General features: G+C 43.3%; 1 protein-coding gene across 9 annotated transcripts in view; it reads left to right on the top strand.

Moving 5' to 3' along the window:
* The window catches only part of slka (STE20-like kinase a), a 39926-nt gene extending 22640 nt beyond the window's left edge, over window positions 1-17286 (top strand). For 5 of the 9 annotated variants that reach the window (XM_080782630.1, XM_080782629.1, XM_080782628.1 and 2 more), the window contains 10 exons: window positions 907-1030; window positions 3777-3956; window positions 7672-7764; window positions 9538-9609; window positions 10894-11023; window positions 11958-12082; window positions 13175-13366; window positions 13720-13845; window positions 13940-14053; window positions 15192-17286. In XM_080782630.1, the coding sequence (XP_080638756.1) occupies window positions 907-1030; window positions 3777-3956; window positions 7672-7764; window positions 9538-9609; window positions 10894-11023; window positions 11958-12082; window positions 13175-13366; window positions 13720-13845; window positions 13940-14053; window positions 15192-15332 (1297 nt within the window). In that variant the 3' untranslated portion in view covers window positions 15333-17286. The remainder of the gene's footprint in view (window positions 1-906; window positions 1031-3776; window positions 3957-7671; window positions 7765-9537; window positions 9610-10893; window positions 11024-11957; window positions 12083-13174; window positions 13367-13719; window positions 13846-13939; window positions 14054-15191) is intronic. The other 4 variants (XM_080782636.1, XM_080782633.1, XM_080782632.1 and 1 more) reach the window with 3 other exon arrangements.
* The last annotated feature ends 737 nt before the right edge of the window (window positions 17287-18023 follow it).

The following is an 18023-nucleotide window of genomic DNA, read 5'->3' as shown; positions in this document are numbered from 1 at the left end:
CTCCCACAGCTTTACCAGTGCCAGATGGATTCGTGGGCACTTGATGGATGCCTCATGTAATTATCACTGACGTCAACGTTCCATCTTCCATTTTATTAAAGACACTGGAAACCCAACAAGCCATACTTGTTACGACAAGCGCTGTCTGTTTTGTTTCTGACCTTGTTGTGATCTGATGTTCATGTTATGCCGGCGGTTCACAAACCACAGATCTGAACTGGTCCCACTGCAAATAAATAATTTACACCTGGTTGGTTAACTCTAATATAACATGGGCTCCTGCAGGTCTACTCCACTGTTGGGTCACGATTAGAGTAAAAATCACATTTTCTTTTCCTACACCTGTGTGAACTGAGTGGTGCAACTCCCCTCTCCCCCTGCCTCTCTCTCTCTGTAATTAGCACTAGGCAACAGTGCGACACTATCTCTGGCACAACAGCACCACTTTTGCCCCTACTGGTACTCATAGCCACACACATAGGTTAACACTTAACACGGACATTGTTGTTCCTTGGAGTGGTTGCACCACTCAAAAATATATATTTAAAAAAAAAAAATTATCATAAAAACAATTGTAAAATAGATTGAAAGATAGATAGGAAATTTAAGTAGTGAAAATAGATTATCTACAAGCACTCAGTGCAGCACAAAGTTGCGCATTGTGCACTTGTAGATCTGCTACTTTGACTAGTTTGGGTCCCGGGCAAACGTCTAATCTCTCTTTTGCGCCTCGAGCTAAAACATTTGAGAACAACTGCCCTGCTCGGTATCACCTCGTGGGTCTGTTGTGCTCCTCACTGGCACCAGCAGCTCAGGAGCTGCTCAGTACAAGCTGCAGCGGCAGCAGAGAGTTAACCTTACCTCTATTATAACGTGCTTTGTGTTTGTTGTGCTCTTCCTCCTCAGGCGCCAAGAGCTACGGGAGCTGCGTCTCCTGCAGAAGGAGGAGCAGAGGGCTCAGCAGCAGCTCAGCAACAAGCTGCAGCAGCAGAGAGAGCAGATCTACCGCCGCTTCGAACAGGAGACCACCGTGAGTCAGAGGGGCAGTACAGTGGTGTAGAATGTTGGCAGAGGGGCAGTGCGGTGGTGTAGAATGTTGGCAGAGGGGCAGTACAGTGGTGTAGAATGTTGGCAGAGGGGCAGTGCAGTGGTGTAGAATGTTGGCAGAGGGGCAGTGCGGTGGTGTAGAATGTTGGCAGAGGGGCAGTACAGTGGTGTAGAATGTTGGCAGAGGGGCAGTACAGTGGTGTAGAATGTTGGCAGAGGGGCAGTACAGTGGTGTAGAATGTTGGCAGAGGGGCAGTGCGGTGGTGTAGAATGTTGGCAGAGGGGCAGTACAGTGGTGTAGAATGTTGGCAGAGGGGCAGTACAGTGGTGTAGAATGTTGGCAGAGGGGCAGTGCAGTGGTGTAGATTAATGTTGGCAGAGGGGCAGTACAGTGGTGTAGAATGTTGGCAGAGGGGCAGTGCGGTGGTGTAGAATGTTGGCAGAGGGGCAGTACAGTGGTGTAGAATGTTGGCAGAGGGGCAGTGCGGTGGTGTAGATTAATGTTGGCAGAGGGGCAGTACAGTGGTGTAGAATGTTGGCAGAGGGGCAGTGCAGTGGTGTAGATTAATGTTGGCAGAGGGGCAGTACAGTGGTGTAGAATGTTGGCAGAGGGGCAGTACAGTGGTGTAGAATGTTGGCAGAGGGGCAGTACAGTGGTGTAGAATGTTGGCAGAGGGGCAGTACAGTGGTGTAGAATGTTGGCAGAGGGGCAGTACAGTGGTGTAGAATGTTGGCAGAGGAGCAGTACAGTGGTGTAGAATGTTGGCAGAGGGGCAGTGCGGTGGTGTAGAATGTTGGCAGAGGGGCAGTACAGTGGTGTAGAATGTTGGCAGAGGGGCAGTACAGTGGTGTAGAATGTTGGCAGAGGGGCAGTACAGTGGTGTAGAATGTTGGCAGAGGGGCAGTACAGTGGTGTAGAATGTTGGCAGAGGGGCAGTGCGGTGGTGTAGAATGTTGGCAGAGGGGCAGTACAGTGGTGTAGAATGTTGGCAGAGGAGCAGTACAGTGGTGTAGAATGTTGGCAGAGGGGCAGTACAGTGGTGTAGAATGTTGGCAGAGGAGCAGTACAGTGGTGTAGAATGTTGGCAGAGGGGCAGTACAGTGGTGTAGAATGTTGGCAGAGGGGCAGTGCGGTGGTGTAGAATGTTGGCAGAGGGGCAGTACAGTGGTGTAGAATGTTGGCAGAGGAGCAGTACAGTGGTGTAGAATGTTGGCAGAGGGGCAGTGCGGTGGTGTAGAATGTTGGCAGAGGGGCAGTACAGTGGTGTAGAATGTTGGCAGAGGAGCAGTACAGTGGTGTAGAATGTTGGCAGAGGGGCAGTACAGTGGTGTAGAATGTTGGCAGAGGAGCAGTACAGTGGTGTAGAATGTTGGCAGAGGGGCAGTACAGTGGTGTAGAATGTTGGCAGAGGGGCAGTACAGTGGTGTAGAATGTTGGCAGAGGGGCAGTACAGTGGTGTAGAATGTTGGCAGAGGGGCAGTGCGGTGGTGTAGAATGTTGGCAGAGGGGCAGTACAGTGGTGTAGAATGTTGGCAGAGGGGCAGTACAGTGGTGTAGAATGTTGGCAGAGGGGCAGTACAGTGGTGTAGAATGTTGGCAGAGGGGCAGTGCGGTGGTGTAGAATGTTGGCAGAGGGGCAGTACAGTGGTGTAGAATGTTGGCAGAGGGGCAGTACAGTGGTGTAGAATGTTGGCAGAGGGGCAGTACAGTGGTGTAGAATGTTGGCAGAGGGGCAGTACAGTGGTGTAGAATGTTGGCAGAGGGGCAGTACAGTGGTGTAGAATGTTGGCAGAGGGGCAGTACAGTGGTGTAGAATGTTGGCAGAGGGGCAGTACAGTGGTGTAGAATGTTGGCAGAGGGGCAGTACAGTGGTGTAGAATGTTGGCAGAGGGGCAGTACAGTGGTGTAGAATGTTGGCAGAGGGGCAGTACAGTGGTGTAGAATGTTGGCAGAGGGGCAGTACAGTGGTGTAGAATGTTGGCAGAGGGGCAGTACAGTGGTGTAGAATGTTGGCAGAGGGGCAGTACAGTGGTGTAGAATGTTGGCAGAGGGGCAGTACAGTGGTGTAGAATGTTGGCAGAGGGGCAGTGCAGTGGTGTAGAATGTTGGCAGAGGGGCAGTACAGTGGTGTAGAATGTTGGCAGAGGGGCAGTACAGTGGTGTAGAATGTTGGCAGAGGGGCAGTACAGTGGTGTAGAATGTTGGCAGAGGGGCAGTACAGTGGTGTAGAATGTTGGCAGAGGGGCAGTGCAGTGGTGTAGAATGTTGGCAGAGGGGCAGTACAGTGGTGTAGAATGTTGGCAGAGGGGCAGTACAGTGGTGTAGAATGTTGGCAGAGGGGCAGTGCAGTGGTGTAGAATGTTGGCAGAGGGGCAGTGCAGTGGTGCCAACGCAGTATGCGTGATTACATCAGCAAGCTCCCATGGATAATAATTATAAATCACGATTAAATTCCTATCCCGGATCTGATTTTGACTTTACTGGACCCCCAGTATGGTATCCATTAGGGATACCATACTATTACTGACCCCCCCCCCGCCCCATAACTCTTGAGAGTGCATAGGTATCCAAATATATTCCCAACAAACAATCTCATCGTGGCCTTTTTTTTTTACAATGCAACCCTTCTGGCATTATGTACCCCGTCAATAAATGTTTGGCTGTGTTTTGTGGTGTCCTGATAATCCGGGCCCAATAATAATACATTTGATCTCTGATGGGGTTTTAGGGGAAGAAGCGCCAGTATGACCTGGAGGTGGAGAACCTGGAGCGGAAGCAGAAGCAGACCATCGAGCGTCTGGAGCAGGACCACACCAACCGGCTGAGAGACGAGGCCAAGCGCATCAAGGCCGAGCAGGACAAGGAGCTGGCCAAGTTCCAGAACATGCTCAAGAACCGCAAGAAGGAGGTAAGGGAGAAGAAGCTGCTCCACGATGTGGGAGTTCTTATCCAGACCCATTTAAATGCTTGAAGCGGCGAGTGTCGAACGGCCGGGTCAACTATTTTAATACTTTAAAAAAGGCAAATTTAAGAAAGAAAGAAAGAATAGCATTCCTGCATCAAAAGTAATAAACAAACTGTACTATCAAAACTGGTCAAGCATTGGCCAAATTGTGAAATAATAGCGAAAGAGGTAAAAATTGTGAAAATAGCAGAGTTAGATCTGCTATTTTCTCAATATAATGCCTCCACTCCTACAATTCCAAGAGCTTGTCAGGGTGGGGGTCCCCGGTTCAAATATGATTACCGGTATTGTTTTATTAACCTGAAAAGGTTAATAACCACTGTGCTATACCACAGAGATGATGTGCGAGTCCCACGTTCACTACCTCGTTGACATCTTCCCAGCGTTGAGGTTGTTGGCGAGTCAACGAGATGGTTTGAATGCCCACATATCGGAAAACAACATGAAGCACATATAGTGCGAGGCCTCGTTCGACACTGGTCACTCCAAGCATAAATTGTCCTTACGGGTTGCTTTGCATGGGGTTCTCTGCGGAAGTGCCTTTTTATTGGGTGTCTTGCTGGTGGAGGTCGCCCTGTCAAGTGCTAGATGCTAAGGTGTTATTTTCTAGTGTGCAGCAGTGTTAATTCCAACAGCAAATTTTGTTTCAGTCATAGTCTTTTGAATAGAATTCCGTTTAGTTTCAGCCATATTTTAGTGATCTGAAAAGTGTTAGTCCAGTTTTAGTCGACTAAATATCATATATATATATATATATCATATATATATATATATATATCATATTTTGGCGGGTCTTGATGGAGTTGTAATTGCTGATTTTACACTCTACAAGACAAGTTCACAACGTGTCAATCTGTGACACCCGAGCGTAACCAAACTACTACTGAATGTCTTCTCCACTAGTCCCTCCCTATTACATTTCAGTCTAGTTTTTATTTGTTAACGAAATTGTCAATATACTTTGTCTCAGTTTTAGTCATCGTCGCTTTTTTTTCTTCTTTTTAAATGTATTTAGTTTTTGTCAGTTGAAAAAAGGTAGTCATAGTTTTAGTTGAGGGAATTAACACTGGTGCACAGGTAATGGGCTATTGACATGCTTCTGAATTCCATATTTAACATTGTCTTGCTGCGTACGGCTAATGATGGCAATTGACAGATGGTTCTATCCCTCCCTAGCTGCTGCTGCTAACTCCTCGTTGTTTAATTCATTATTGATCTTCCCCGAGGCTGGCGGTTGCTTTCCAAATGGCCTTGTTGTGTGCTACTTCATCAATTTATTTCTGGTGAACCTCATAGATGAAAGTGCCATCGTAAGGAAATGATGCACGTACTAGGGCTGCAACTATCAGATTATTTCCTTAGCGATTACCGGTATTATATTGAGAACTTTCCCAATTTATCAAGAAAGCACAGTTTTTTGTATTCTTGTATTCTTTTATATTCATGTATTGACAAATCAATTAACCAATTTTCTACCTTATCACAAATGGTGTCATGGTTTTCCTTTTAAGCCTGTAATTAATTACATGCCCCAAATGGGGCAACCAATCGTTTAATTTGTTACATTATTGCAGCCCTACGGTAGATGCGTGCTCACAATGCTAGTTCACTCATAATGCAAACGTAATTCGTGATATTTTAGATCCTGTGCTCTTAACGGAGACGTTTCCCCGTCCCCAGCAGCAGTGTCCTTTACTCGGTGCTTTGCAGACTGTACTCGCTTTTTCTCGCTCGTTTTAGAAATACGGTCAGGCATTGCCTGTTCGTGCATTTTCCTCTTATTTCGCTTCATGCCAGCCAGTAGGTTATGGCGTGCTGTTGTGCATGCATTGTACTGCCTGAGTAGTCATCGTGCTTCTATTCTTGCTATATGTTTAATGGTCTGCTCGGAGCAGTGGTTCTCAAATGATTTATTTTCCCAAATGTTTATTCCCCCATAACTCTCACACACTGAGAGTTACAGACCTTTTTAAGTGTGTGTATATATATATATATATATAGCTGGTAAAACTCCCTCAAGGACCCCTGGGGGTTTGAGAACCACTGGCTCAGAGCATATATGCTCAGAAATGCTATCTTAGCAGGTGAAGGGTGGCTTAACTGGGTTGCTTTAGTAGTTATGAGCATTGTACTGTGTATTTCACTGTTAAAGACGTGAGCCTTAAGCCAAGTGATAAAATGCATAATTAGTCTATATTTTGTTAAATTTTATTGTGATGATATTGTCTTTGTGATGAACTAGAAATGTTTTTAAAATGGATACAAGATGTATTTTAACTGTGTGTGTAACTAACTTTGTCTCCTGTATGAGTGTTTGAGTTGGATTTGGTGATGGGCCTTGGTGAGACTTTTGGGTTTGGGCTTCAGAAAAGGGAAAGGGAAACTTTGATGGAAACTTCTGAGACATTTTTAACCAAACCTTCATTCATTTTGTGATTGACTAATTAAAATGTAAATTTGAATAATGAGACGTTGAACAGTCTTACACACATTCCACACAAGTTACTCTACCTTTATGAGGCCTGTCTTAAAGCTCCACTTCACCAGCATTTTCAACCTTATAATATAATTGCTCCTCACTAATGCTTGGTGTAAGATGACACCATTTTTGTCTACTCACTCTGTGTCTCAGGTCTGTACTGTGGACAGTTCAGAAACCTGCCTACCAGTGACATCATCTGTAGGCAGGTTTGATAATTTCAAACAAGACTTATTATTATTATTATTTTACGAACTATAGCTTCTATTTCAGCAAGCAAACTTTCTATGAAGAGAAAGGCAGAGCTTCGTTTTAGGTATGGGACAATAACCATTATCGTTTATAGCTCATAATCATATCGCAGAGATTTCAATTTATCGTGAAATTGTCCTAGCTTTTGTTGAGCTGTAAATTCAGTACCACTGAACACTTACAAATCTAATAGCCACAAATACCAGATGTACAAGTCCACAGAGTGCTGCAACACGTTGTGAGCTCCCCTGCAGAATAGGGATGTTGGGGGTTCAAGTGGTTATCAAAAAGTAGGATTTGAAGTTTTAAGCATATTTTGATTATCGCGATAATATCGTTAATCAGTTATTTTTGCCACAATAATCACGACGTGTAATTTTTATATCGTCCCATAACCATTGGTTTCTGAACTGTCCACAGCCGACCAATGGGAAGCAGAGCGAGTAGACAGAATCGGTACTCGCTTATAATGAGCATTGGTTAGGACCAATTAAGATAAGGTTTCAAATGGGTGAAGTGCCCCTTTAAGTGCTGTGGGACTTAATTGAAGGCAAGGTACGGTAAGGGAGACTAACTGGTTTGCCATGCAACTACTGGAAGTGATTGTGTCTTCATGAAAAAATCTGCTAACTGATGTGATTCAAGCTGTGGGATCTCTGGCTTCTGAGACATTCTGAAAGGCTACTAGTACTAATCAAAACGACTAGCATCTCCCAATGGCATCAGATGCCAAGTCTGTGGAAACCAAGCATGTGATTTTTCTAATCCAACAGTGGCTTTGGGAGGCAGGTTCTTTTTTTCCTCTTTAATCTCAAGACAAATCCCTGCATGCCTTTCCAATACTTTATGTAGTTTTGGCTGAACATTAATAGCTTTTCGGGGGAAAAATAACAAAAGGAAAATAAAGCATCTAGCGTCTAACTTCAGGTAAAACAGGAAGTCGGAGCGTCGCCAAAACACTTGAGAAAAGAGCTCATGAAACGCTTAAAGGAGGATCTGTCGCTCATTAAGAGTGCCGAGGTAAAGCTTTATTCTGTGGCATCGTTTCTAATTTGTCTCTTTCTTTACGTCAGTGGTTCTCAAACATCTTAATTTGCCTGCAGACCACCCGTCTGAAAAAAAAAGTGTCGCAGAACCCCATTAAAGGAGATCAGTGTTTTTGTAAATACTAGATTATTCCAAATCTATTAACAACTTTTCAAGATTTGTCCCAATGTTTTGACCATGGTAGATATACATGCTGACAACGTGTCGTAACGTGGCATGTTGTGAGTTTGTAGATCGGCTATTTTCAAATAAGTATAAATAGCTTATATATTTTACGGTAATGCTATATTAATCAATTTAGCCGGGGAGCCTCTAGTTTGAGAACCACTGCTTTACCTCTTTTTTTTCTATTCTTCCATCCAGACTGACTCACAGGCTGTGCTCACGGACGTGCTTACTTAGAACTCATACACTCACACACTTGTACCAATGTGTGGTATACAAAAAAATACTCCCTCTTCAAAAACCACTGACATACCTGTACCCAAAGCCCTCTGCAAAACGTGATGTGGGGGGAAAAAACTCTCTTTGTCTGAACATCAACAGTTTGCATGATAAACTACTACTTCTAAGAGCCGAGCTGTAGCATGGGCAGCAGTTTTAACATTATACGCAGGCTGTACTGTATTAAAGCGCCAAATAATGCAGGAGTCCCGGGTAGGGCCACTCTCGTGCATGAGAATACGAGAAGAACGTGATTACTAATTCATTGCCTTCATCGTCGTATTATTTCACCTGGACCGTGACTGCTGGTGCTTCGACCCAACATGATCTCATTAAGAGACGCACAATGGACACTAATGGCTTCAAAGTACATATTAAGTTATGTCCTGCTATAGGTTACATAGTACATACAGTGTATTATGTGTTCAAACAATGCAATTCACAAAATGTTTTTTTTAATTTGATAACTACTACTCAACATTTAATTGCAATATTAAATGCAATATATATATATATATATATATATATATCTCTGTGGTTAATTGTTGAGTGGTAGTTGTAAAACAAATGACAAATTAAAACATTTTGTGATAACTTACTGTATCATTGATATCCATTGTAAGTTTCCTACCGAGAATGGGCTCTTCAACCACATGAATCCTAGCGTCCCTAGTCTAGGGGCGAACATTCGTAGAAGAATCCGCTCTAGAAGCTCACAAGAGTCACAACATTGTGAGTTTGTAGATCAGCTTCTTTCGGGCAAAGAGATTTGCCCTGTTGGACTCCAGACGGTGACGTACTGTATACAGGTTTTAAGTTTATTAGGTCTGAGTCATATTTAGTTGCGCTTGGGTATCGCACACTGAAAAGAACTGATCTACCACAGAGCTTGTAGATCTGCTGTTTTCGGTGCGCGTACGACCGGCCAAGTTTAAATCGGGCTTAAAGAACTACTTCAACCCCCTCTGGTCAACCCTACTTAGTTGACCAAGGGCTACTCAAATATTCTATTTTTGCCCAAAGAAGCTCAGAAGTGAGCTTGTAGTTCTGATATAAATTCTTCCGAACGTACACCCCAGAAGAGGAATGCTAGAGTTTCAAATGGTGAACTCACCAACCATGGCAGCACCCCAACGTGAACACGCACGGTCTATCTCGGAAGATAAAAAGTGAGGAGGAAATGGTGCCCGTGCGTATGTGTGTGTGTGTGTGTGTGTGTGTGTGTTCACTGTGTTGGTCCTGCGCCTGCAGTGAATAGACTGTCCCCTCCAGTGTGTGTGTGGTTGTGCTCTTCGTTCACAGGCAGTGGCCCAGGTTATGATTCAGTCATTTCAGTTGTCTTCATGTGCACTGTTCAACGCTCAGATGCAGGATGTAAGTCCCCCCCCCCCACACCACCCCCCACCCCGTATGATACCGTATCTCTGTATCCGGCCCATCCTAATTCATACTTTGTCACAGTCAGCCATACTGATTTTCTCTCTACGCTATAATAACACTGCAATCGACACCTTTGGTGTAGGGCCACAACAGTTAACATTTAATCGATACTTTTATGAAATCAATCCCTATTTTTGGACATTTTGTAGATTTAAATCATTCAACAAAATGTAACAGATCAGCTATTATTATTATATTTTTTAGCATGAGGCCGCTAGGCAATGAAGAATAAAATGGAGCTTACAGTACATGGTTACGGTAATTGATTTGTTGATATAGAATAATGTTTTTATATATTCAAATTATTTGACTAATCGAAAAAGTAATCGATAGAATAATTTCTGAGAAAATCATCATTAATCAACCCCCCTACTGCTGTTGTGCAACAAAGTATGAATTGGGTTTTTTCCATGTGTGCAACTGGATACCTTATGAACGACACACGCAAGCATGGGTGGTGTTGTTTTGTTTGTTGTTTTTTGTTCTTTTTGCAGTGTTGTTGTCACTGTATTATCACACTCTGGACCGTACAGGCTACAGTCATGTGCAATACATACAGTATTCTACCTTCTACAATACAGTGGCTCAGTTAATGTGTTCAGCTCTCTCCCATAGAGGTGGTTTCATGCTGGGGTCCCAGAACTAGCAGACTCAGGGTTCCCCCACAACGCACCTATATGTCAGTTCTGTCCATTACTAGAACAATAGATTTGGGATAATTGTGTGTCATGCTAAGCTGGGCGCATACTGAAAAACCGAGATATTGTGAGTCGCTTATGTGACATCGTGTTGTATTTCTTCCAACCATAAAGCACAAACATTGACCATAATAAATATCAATGTTTTATAAAATACACTCTACTGTAAGTCTTGGTATCTTGTTAACTTTTCTCTCTCTCTCCATCTTCATTTTGGATCACGCTCTGCCATCCAAAACTGTCTCTTCTTCCTGACTCCAGTTTTGATGCTGTGATATTCCTGTTTTGATGATGTGATATTTCTGTTTTGATGCTGTGAAGTGAAGTGTTGTGTTGAACTTTGGTCGCGGCTCAGCCGTTCTTGTTGACATGAATAATGTGTGTGGCACATTGTGATTTTCCGTGTCGATCTCTCTCTGTCTGTCTCTCTCTCTCTCATCTTCCTGACTGTTATGCATCCTTTCCCAGAGTGTTCTAAATGGCCTTTCTCTCTCTCTCCCTGCCTCTCTGGCTCCATCAGGAGCAGGAGTTCCTGCAGAAGCAGCAGTTGGAGCTGGACGGAGCGCTGAAGAAGATCATAATGCAGCACAAGGTGGAGATCGCCACCATCGAGAAGGACTGCCTCAACCACAAGCAGCAGCTGCTGAGAGGTACCGTAGTAGGAGCAGTTTTAGAAGGACTGCCTCAACCACAAGCAGCAGCTCCTGATAGGTACTGTAGTAGGAGCAGTTTTAGAAGGACTGCCTCAACCACAAGCAGCAGCTGCTGAGAGGTACCGTAGTAGGAGCAGTTTTATTAAACAAGACGCCCAAAACGGCTACTTTTCAGGATCCAAATTCAAAAGTAGGAAAAATGGCAAACCCAACCGTAAACCTAACCTCACAGTTAGTTTTAACCTGCCACGGGCTAGTTGTAACGTGCCACGCATGTCGGGAGCCACGGGTTCATTTTAACCTGCCACAGGTTAGTTGTAACCGGCAGCGCATGTCTGGAGTGACGGTGTTGGCAAACTAATGCCTGACGGACTGTTAGTATGTCTAACCAACGTATGCACCCCATGTATGACACTAGTATGATCAAGTAGGCCGTTCATTTCTCAAAAAAAACACAAAGGTAAAATATGCCAATGAGAGTTTTCTGCCCGACAGCAACGATATGGATTAGCCAATGGACGGACCCCTATTTGACTCTGAGACAACTCTTGAGGGTGTACACATTGAACCTTAGAGTTACTGTAAATTTGGTCCTGGACCACAGATTTCCAAGATTTTCTCAAAAAGTGCACTTCAATTATAAAGATTTTGATTTTGATTGGAGTTTGTAATTGAGAACATTTAATTTCTAAGCAAACAAGTGTATAGAAATAAACACAGTCATATGATGGCAAATAATAGTCTTTGCCTGACTCTGGTGACGCCAGACAAACAGAGCGTGCTCATTGAGGCCTGTCATCACCAGAATGCCTCAGAGCCATCGTCACCACACCAACATGCATGTGCATGTCCGCTCACTCCAGAGCTGGCTTCATCGTGTGTGTGTGTGTGTGTGTGTGTGTGTGTGTGTGTGTGTGTGTGTGTGTTGTAGCTCGAGAAGCAGCCATGTGGGAGCTGGAAGAGCGCCACCTGCAGGAGAAACACCAGCAACTGAAACAGCAACTCAAAGACCAGTACTTCATGCAGAGACACCAGCTGTTAAAGAGACATGAAAAGGTAAAGTGCTTCGACACAAGAACACATATTTAAGTGTTAAATATCTCAATATTCTAATGGTAATCATTGCTACAGAGTGTTTATTCAGTAACAGGGGGTCTCCCTGTCTCTCCAGCCCTTTAATACACAGAAAGTACATGCCAATTTCATCCAACCAGAAGAGAGAACTCATACAGGATAGAGGCTAAGCAAGAAAACAATGATCAGACAAAATTGGAACAATATGAAATATAAGCTGGTAAATGGGTTCTCTTTCCTGAAAATGTAATTCCTATTTACTAAAGAGCTGAGGAGACAAAGGCAACCATCAGTTAGCCTTTTGTCTTACATGTGATTTATACTGGGCTGAGGGACACGTGAGCTTGACGATAGGCTATTTTCAGCGTGCTGCTAAGGATAAATCAAGCCATAGAATGCCTCTAAGGAAATAAAGCTTGACGTGCATACCGCGTGCATCGGTTGTGCGCTTGGTTAGGTTAGGTTAAAATATAATAAAAATGGTAAAATGCTACTAATTATAGAAAATATTGTGGTAATATATTGTGGTAATATATTTTGTAATAATTATGCAAATTATCTACGTCTGAAAAATGTATGTAAACCCAAAATGTTTCTTTATGTTTTGTTTGAACTGAAGGGTATTTGAACCTTTGAAACATTTTCTCTATGCTACTGTGATATTTAAATTGAAATGCTAATACGGTGGGAAAAATAGGCCTCTGCTTCAGCCCATACCTTTTCGGCCTAATGGTCAACTTGTTGACTTAGTTCTATGTTCAACGTTTTTTTTTTTTTTTAAGGAATTATGATCTAAATAAAACCAACTTAACCCATTTTGGGCGGTAACCCTTGTTGGTGTTTTAAGCATTATGTTATACTTTAGCTATTGAAAAATAGCAGATCTACAAGCTATAGCGCGCCGCCGAGTGGCGCTCTACTAGCTTGTAGGTCTGCTATTTTTGAAAAATCAAAGAACCACTGCCATAGAAACATAGCTTTTTCAGAAAACTGTCAGGATGTAGAAGACATTTTTTAGAATCTGATCTCAGGTCAAAATGGGTTGACTAACTAAACATGTACCGCACGTTGTAGGAGATGGAACAGATGCATCGCTACAACCAGCGTCTGATCGAGGACCTGAAGAGCAGACAGACGCAGGAGAGAGGTCGCCTGCCCAAGAACCAGCGCAGCGAGGCCAAGACACGCATGGCCATGTTCAAGAAGAGCCTGCGCATCACCGCCGCCCCCGGCACCCCGGAACAGGAACGCGAGAAGATCAAACATGTAAATAAATACACTCTGTGTGTGTGTGTGTGTGTGTGTGTGTGTGTGTGTGTGTGTGTGCGTGCGCGCGCGCGCATGCTTAGACTTTGAGAAATAGAATATATACTATACTAGACTTTAAGAAATAGACACATTTTTCTGGTCCTCACAATGAAATTGTTTTATGCTTTAGATTTTTAGAGATACAGTGTTAGGCATAGGATCAGGCATTTAGAAGTTAGGTCTAGTTGTGCGCTGGTGTCGTGCACCGATAAATAGGCGATTTTGGCTTTAGTCTAATCACAAGCCTAGTGATACAAGTGTGTGTTGTTGTTGTTGTGGTGTGTGTGTGTGTGTGTGTGTGTGTGTTGCAGTTTGCCTCTCAGGAGGACAAGAGACAGAAAGGCGAGAGGCTGAACCAGCACCAGAAACATGAGAACCAGATGAGAGACCTGCAGCTGCAGTGTGACTCCAACATCAGGGAGCTGCAGCAGCTACAGGTGAGCTCAGCTCAGTCCAGTTCTCTGCAGTCTTTGCGTTTTCCCGTGTCTTTCCGTATACATTGTGATGTGAATGCATTATGGTGTCTTTCAGAACGAGAAGTGCCACGTGCTGATCGAACACGAGACCCAGAAACTGAAGGAGTTGGACGAGGAGCACGTCCAGGAGATCAAGGAGTGGAGAGAGAAACTCAGGCCCAGGAAGAAGGTAAGACTGTCCCCTTAGTGTTTACTGAAGAAAAGACTGTCCTCTTAGTGTTACTGTTTACTGAAGAAAGTAATACTGTCCCCTTAGTGTTTACTGAAGAAAAGACTGTCCTTAGTGTTTACTGAAGAAAAGACTGTCCCCTTAGTGTTTACTGAAGAAAGTAAGACTGTCCCCTTAGTGTTTACTGAAGAAAAGACTGTCCTTAGTGTTTACTGAAGAAAGTAAGACTGTCCCCTTAGTGTTTACTGAAGAAAGTAAGACTGTCCCCTTAGTGTTTACTGAAGAAAGTAAGACTGGCCCCTTAGTGTTTACTGAAGAAAGTAAGACTGTCCCCTTAGTGTTTACTGAAGAAAGTAAGACTGTCCCCTTAGTGTTTACTGAAGAAAGTAAGACTGTCCCCTTAGTGTTTACTGAAGAAAGTAAGACTGTCCCCTTAGTGTTTACTGAAGAAAAGACTGTCCCCTTAGTGTTTACTGAAGAAAGTAAGACTGTCCCCTTAGTGTTTACTGAAGAAAAGACTGTCCCCTTAGTGTTTACTGAAGAAAGTAAGACTGTCCCCTTAGTGTTTACTGAAGAAAGTAAGACTGTCCCCTTAGTGTTTACTGAAGAAAGTAAGACTGTCCCCTTAGTGTTTACTGAATTCCAACTGCAGACTCACTCCGAATCTCTCTGCGGTGAGAGAGACTCCACCCAGTTTAGCCCGTAGGCGTAGCATTTGTCCGAGCCTTGACGACCTTGAAGGCTTATGTAAAGGCTAAAATGTAATTTAGATGACATGTTATGTACTGTAGACTAGCCAGGTTCCCAGAAAGGGCGTATAGTTTCAATAAATGGTATAACATCAAAACATTTGTAAAGCTTGTTGATAGGTTCTTGGTTTACCTATTATCCTAGAATACTATTTCTATCCTTTTGATGCATTACCTCATATTTACCTGCTTACTATAAATCACTCTGGATTAAGAGCGTCTGCTAAATGCCTACATTGTAAATTGTCAAATCAGAATATAGAAACTCAACCTGTTCTCACACTCAACATTTTTATTTTCACCAAGAAATATCACTTACCTTTTTTTAGTCAGTACCTTGTGGAGGAGAGTGGATTTGTTGAAATGTGTGTTTCTGGCGCCCCCTGCAGGCGTTGGAGGAGGAGTTCACTCGGAAGCTGCAGGAACAGGAGGTGTTCTTCAAGATGAGCGGCGAGTCAGAATGCCTTAACCCCACCTCCCAGAGCAGGGTGTCCAAGTTCTACCCCATCCCCAACATGCACAACTTATAGCCATGTTTTTCTCTTAGGGATTCTTTCCTCCAGCCTATTCCAGTGTTTCTCAAACGTTTTCTTTTCTCCATCTCGGGGAGCTCTCCAATCTGATATGCATTAGGCCAGTGGTTCTCAACCTTTCTTCCCGGCCGTGACGCCCATAATATAATCATGTTTGAACTGGGGGAACCCCACCCTGACAAGCACTTGGACTGTGGCAGTGGAGGCATTACATTTAGTTTGACTCGGTTCCACAGATAAATATTGTGAAAATGGCAGCTTTGCGACGCATTTTGAGCTTTGTTTTTGTGAGCTTTGTGAGGCGCTGTGAGCTTATGTTGATCGGTTATTTTCACAATGTTTGCCTCTTTCTTATATTATTTGACAATTTGGCCAATGTTTGTCCAGTTTTTATAGTATAGTTTGTTGACTAGGTTTTATGCAGTAATGGTCTTTTTAATTGTGTTTCTTTTCTTCAATTTTTCTGGTATTAAAATGGGCTTAAAGGTCCTTAAATTGTCACTTCACTGTCACCTGGGGACCCCCACCCAAAATCATGGGCAGACAGACAGACAGACCCCCAGTTCAGTGCTCAGTGTTCATTTAACTCAGACGGTGTCGTATGGTATTATTAATTGCTCCAAAAAGGGTTAGGAACCACTGGTCTAATACTAACGACTGCACATGATCACAGACTAGCACTAGTGGTGGTGCGTTGGTGTGAGGGTGGTCTTGTTTTTTCTGACCACCACTGCAAAGATTGAATGTTCATAATGTGTCTGCACTGCTTTTTTGAGTATGCGTGTGATGTGCTGTGGTTAAAGTAGACTACACAACGTACACTCGCATACCCCTAACCCCCCACCCCACAGCTACACTCGCTTTAAACTGCTTATACACTCCACTAAACATTGCGGCCCAAAGGATGACGCTTGTGCACTTAATGTGTGCGTGGGAACATGTTTGACCGTTTAAGAAGTGAGATTCTTTTGTCGGGGTTAAAACAAAAACGTTGTTTACGTGTTGTTTACAAAAAAGAAGTCAAAGCTCTATATAAGCTATCATTACTATTCGTGTTTGTTCACGAGTTCTCTCTTCTGATTGGATGAAATTGGTATCCTGACCTGAAATGTGTATTTACAAGAGCTGGAGAGACTCCTGTTATGCAAATATGCTAGCTATAGCAATGACGTCAGAATATAGAGCTGTTTACCACTTATTTGAACACAAAACATATCACTTGACACCCCCTTTAAATAGCCAAGAGAAACTTTGGTTTTGTTTATTAATTTCAAGCACGGCCTGCTACTGAAGGAATGTTCTCCAGTGCCTAATTGTATATTTAAAGTTATTTTCTTCCTCCAGGCTATAGAAAATGCAATGTCCCCCTAACGCCTAGTTTATACCAGTGGTAAGAAGTATCAATGCTGCAATGTGGAAACCCACAGGTGCAGTGCGTAGTTCAGACAAGTCATTGGTCCGACAAATGACTACCCACCTCATCTCCTAACCTAACCATAACCGCAAGCACAGACGCTAGTCCGACATGCGGATGAATGTCGGACTAATGCCCTGTCTGAAAAGCGTCCACCCCCCCCCCGAAACCCACAAGTCCGTTAAATTTACTTGGTTAAAAGTACAAACGTATTGGCATCAGAATATACTTAAAAGTACCAAAAGTAAATGAATGCAGAATGTCCCATTTCACAAGTTCAAAATGTCAATGTTAAGTTTTTAGATCTGCTGAATGGCTGAAATATATATATATATATATATATAGGGCTGGTTGTGTTTTTGTAAAAAAAATAATCTAAATCTACAAAGTAATTTGACTGAGATCTAGTGTAGAAAGTAAAGAAGTATTGAAAAAAAGTACTGAAATTTGGAAATACTCCGTTAAGTAAAACTACCTCAAATTACTTGAATAGTGTACTTAGTTACTTGACACCACTGGTTTTAAATACTCTGTCTTACGCCGGGGGGGGGGAGGGGGGGGCGATCTACAAGTGATCTTGTTGACTCTTGTTTTTCGACGTGTGACACCTTGGACTGATGGACTCCTATTTTTCCTCTTTTTTTTTTTTAACAAGAGAGACATCTCCGTATGTCAACACGTTGTGTGCTGTCGAGGATCACTTGAAATTTTCTCATAAAGTGCTTCAGCCACCGGGTGACTTCAGCGGGATGCAGATTGACCATTATGGGTCTTTTCTACTACAAGAACACGCTTCTACGTGATTTAATAAATGCCACGCTCCCCACCATTGCCGTAGATCTGCGGCAATTGGTCTTTTATAGTGCTTATGATGGATTGAGTCATGATGCTACTCACAGCAACATTGGGTTGCTAGCTGATGTTGTCAACATCACTGGAGCGTCCATCTTGACTTGCGGATGCATCCGCGCCCATTCAGTCTGTTTCTTTCAATCGCCTTTATCTCCAATTCCTTCTCCCAGATGACATTTCTGGTCAAAATAAGGTTTATTCCACGACCCATAGCTGACGCTGTGATGGTCGCGATGCGACAACACACCGGTCGCAGGTTTTGGCTCTTCAAAATAAGGGTTGAACGGGGAAAATCCTGGCGTAAATGACATCTAATGTATTAATGAATCCTGGCGGCCAAAAGGTTAAGTGAACTCTGCCGTGGGAAACCCAGAACTGAGTTCTGAGTGGGGAAACCCAGAATCAGAACTTAATAGTTTTAG

The sequence above is a fragment of the Protomyctophum bolini genome (assembly GCF_963924005.1).
Source record: "Protomyctophum bolini genome assembly, chromosome: 14".
NCBI lineage: Eukaryota > Metazoa > Chordata > Actinopteri > Myctophiformes > Myctophidae > Protomyctophum > Protomyctophum bolini.
Note: the sequence above shows the minus strand (reverse complement) of the source record. Positions and strands in the feature narration are given on the sequence as shown.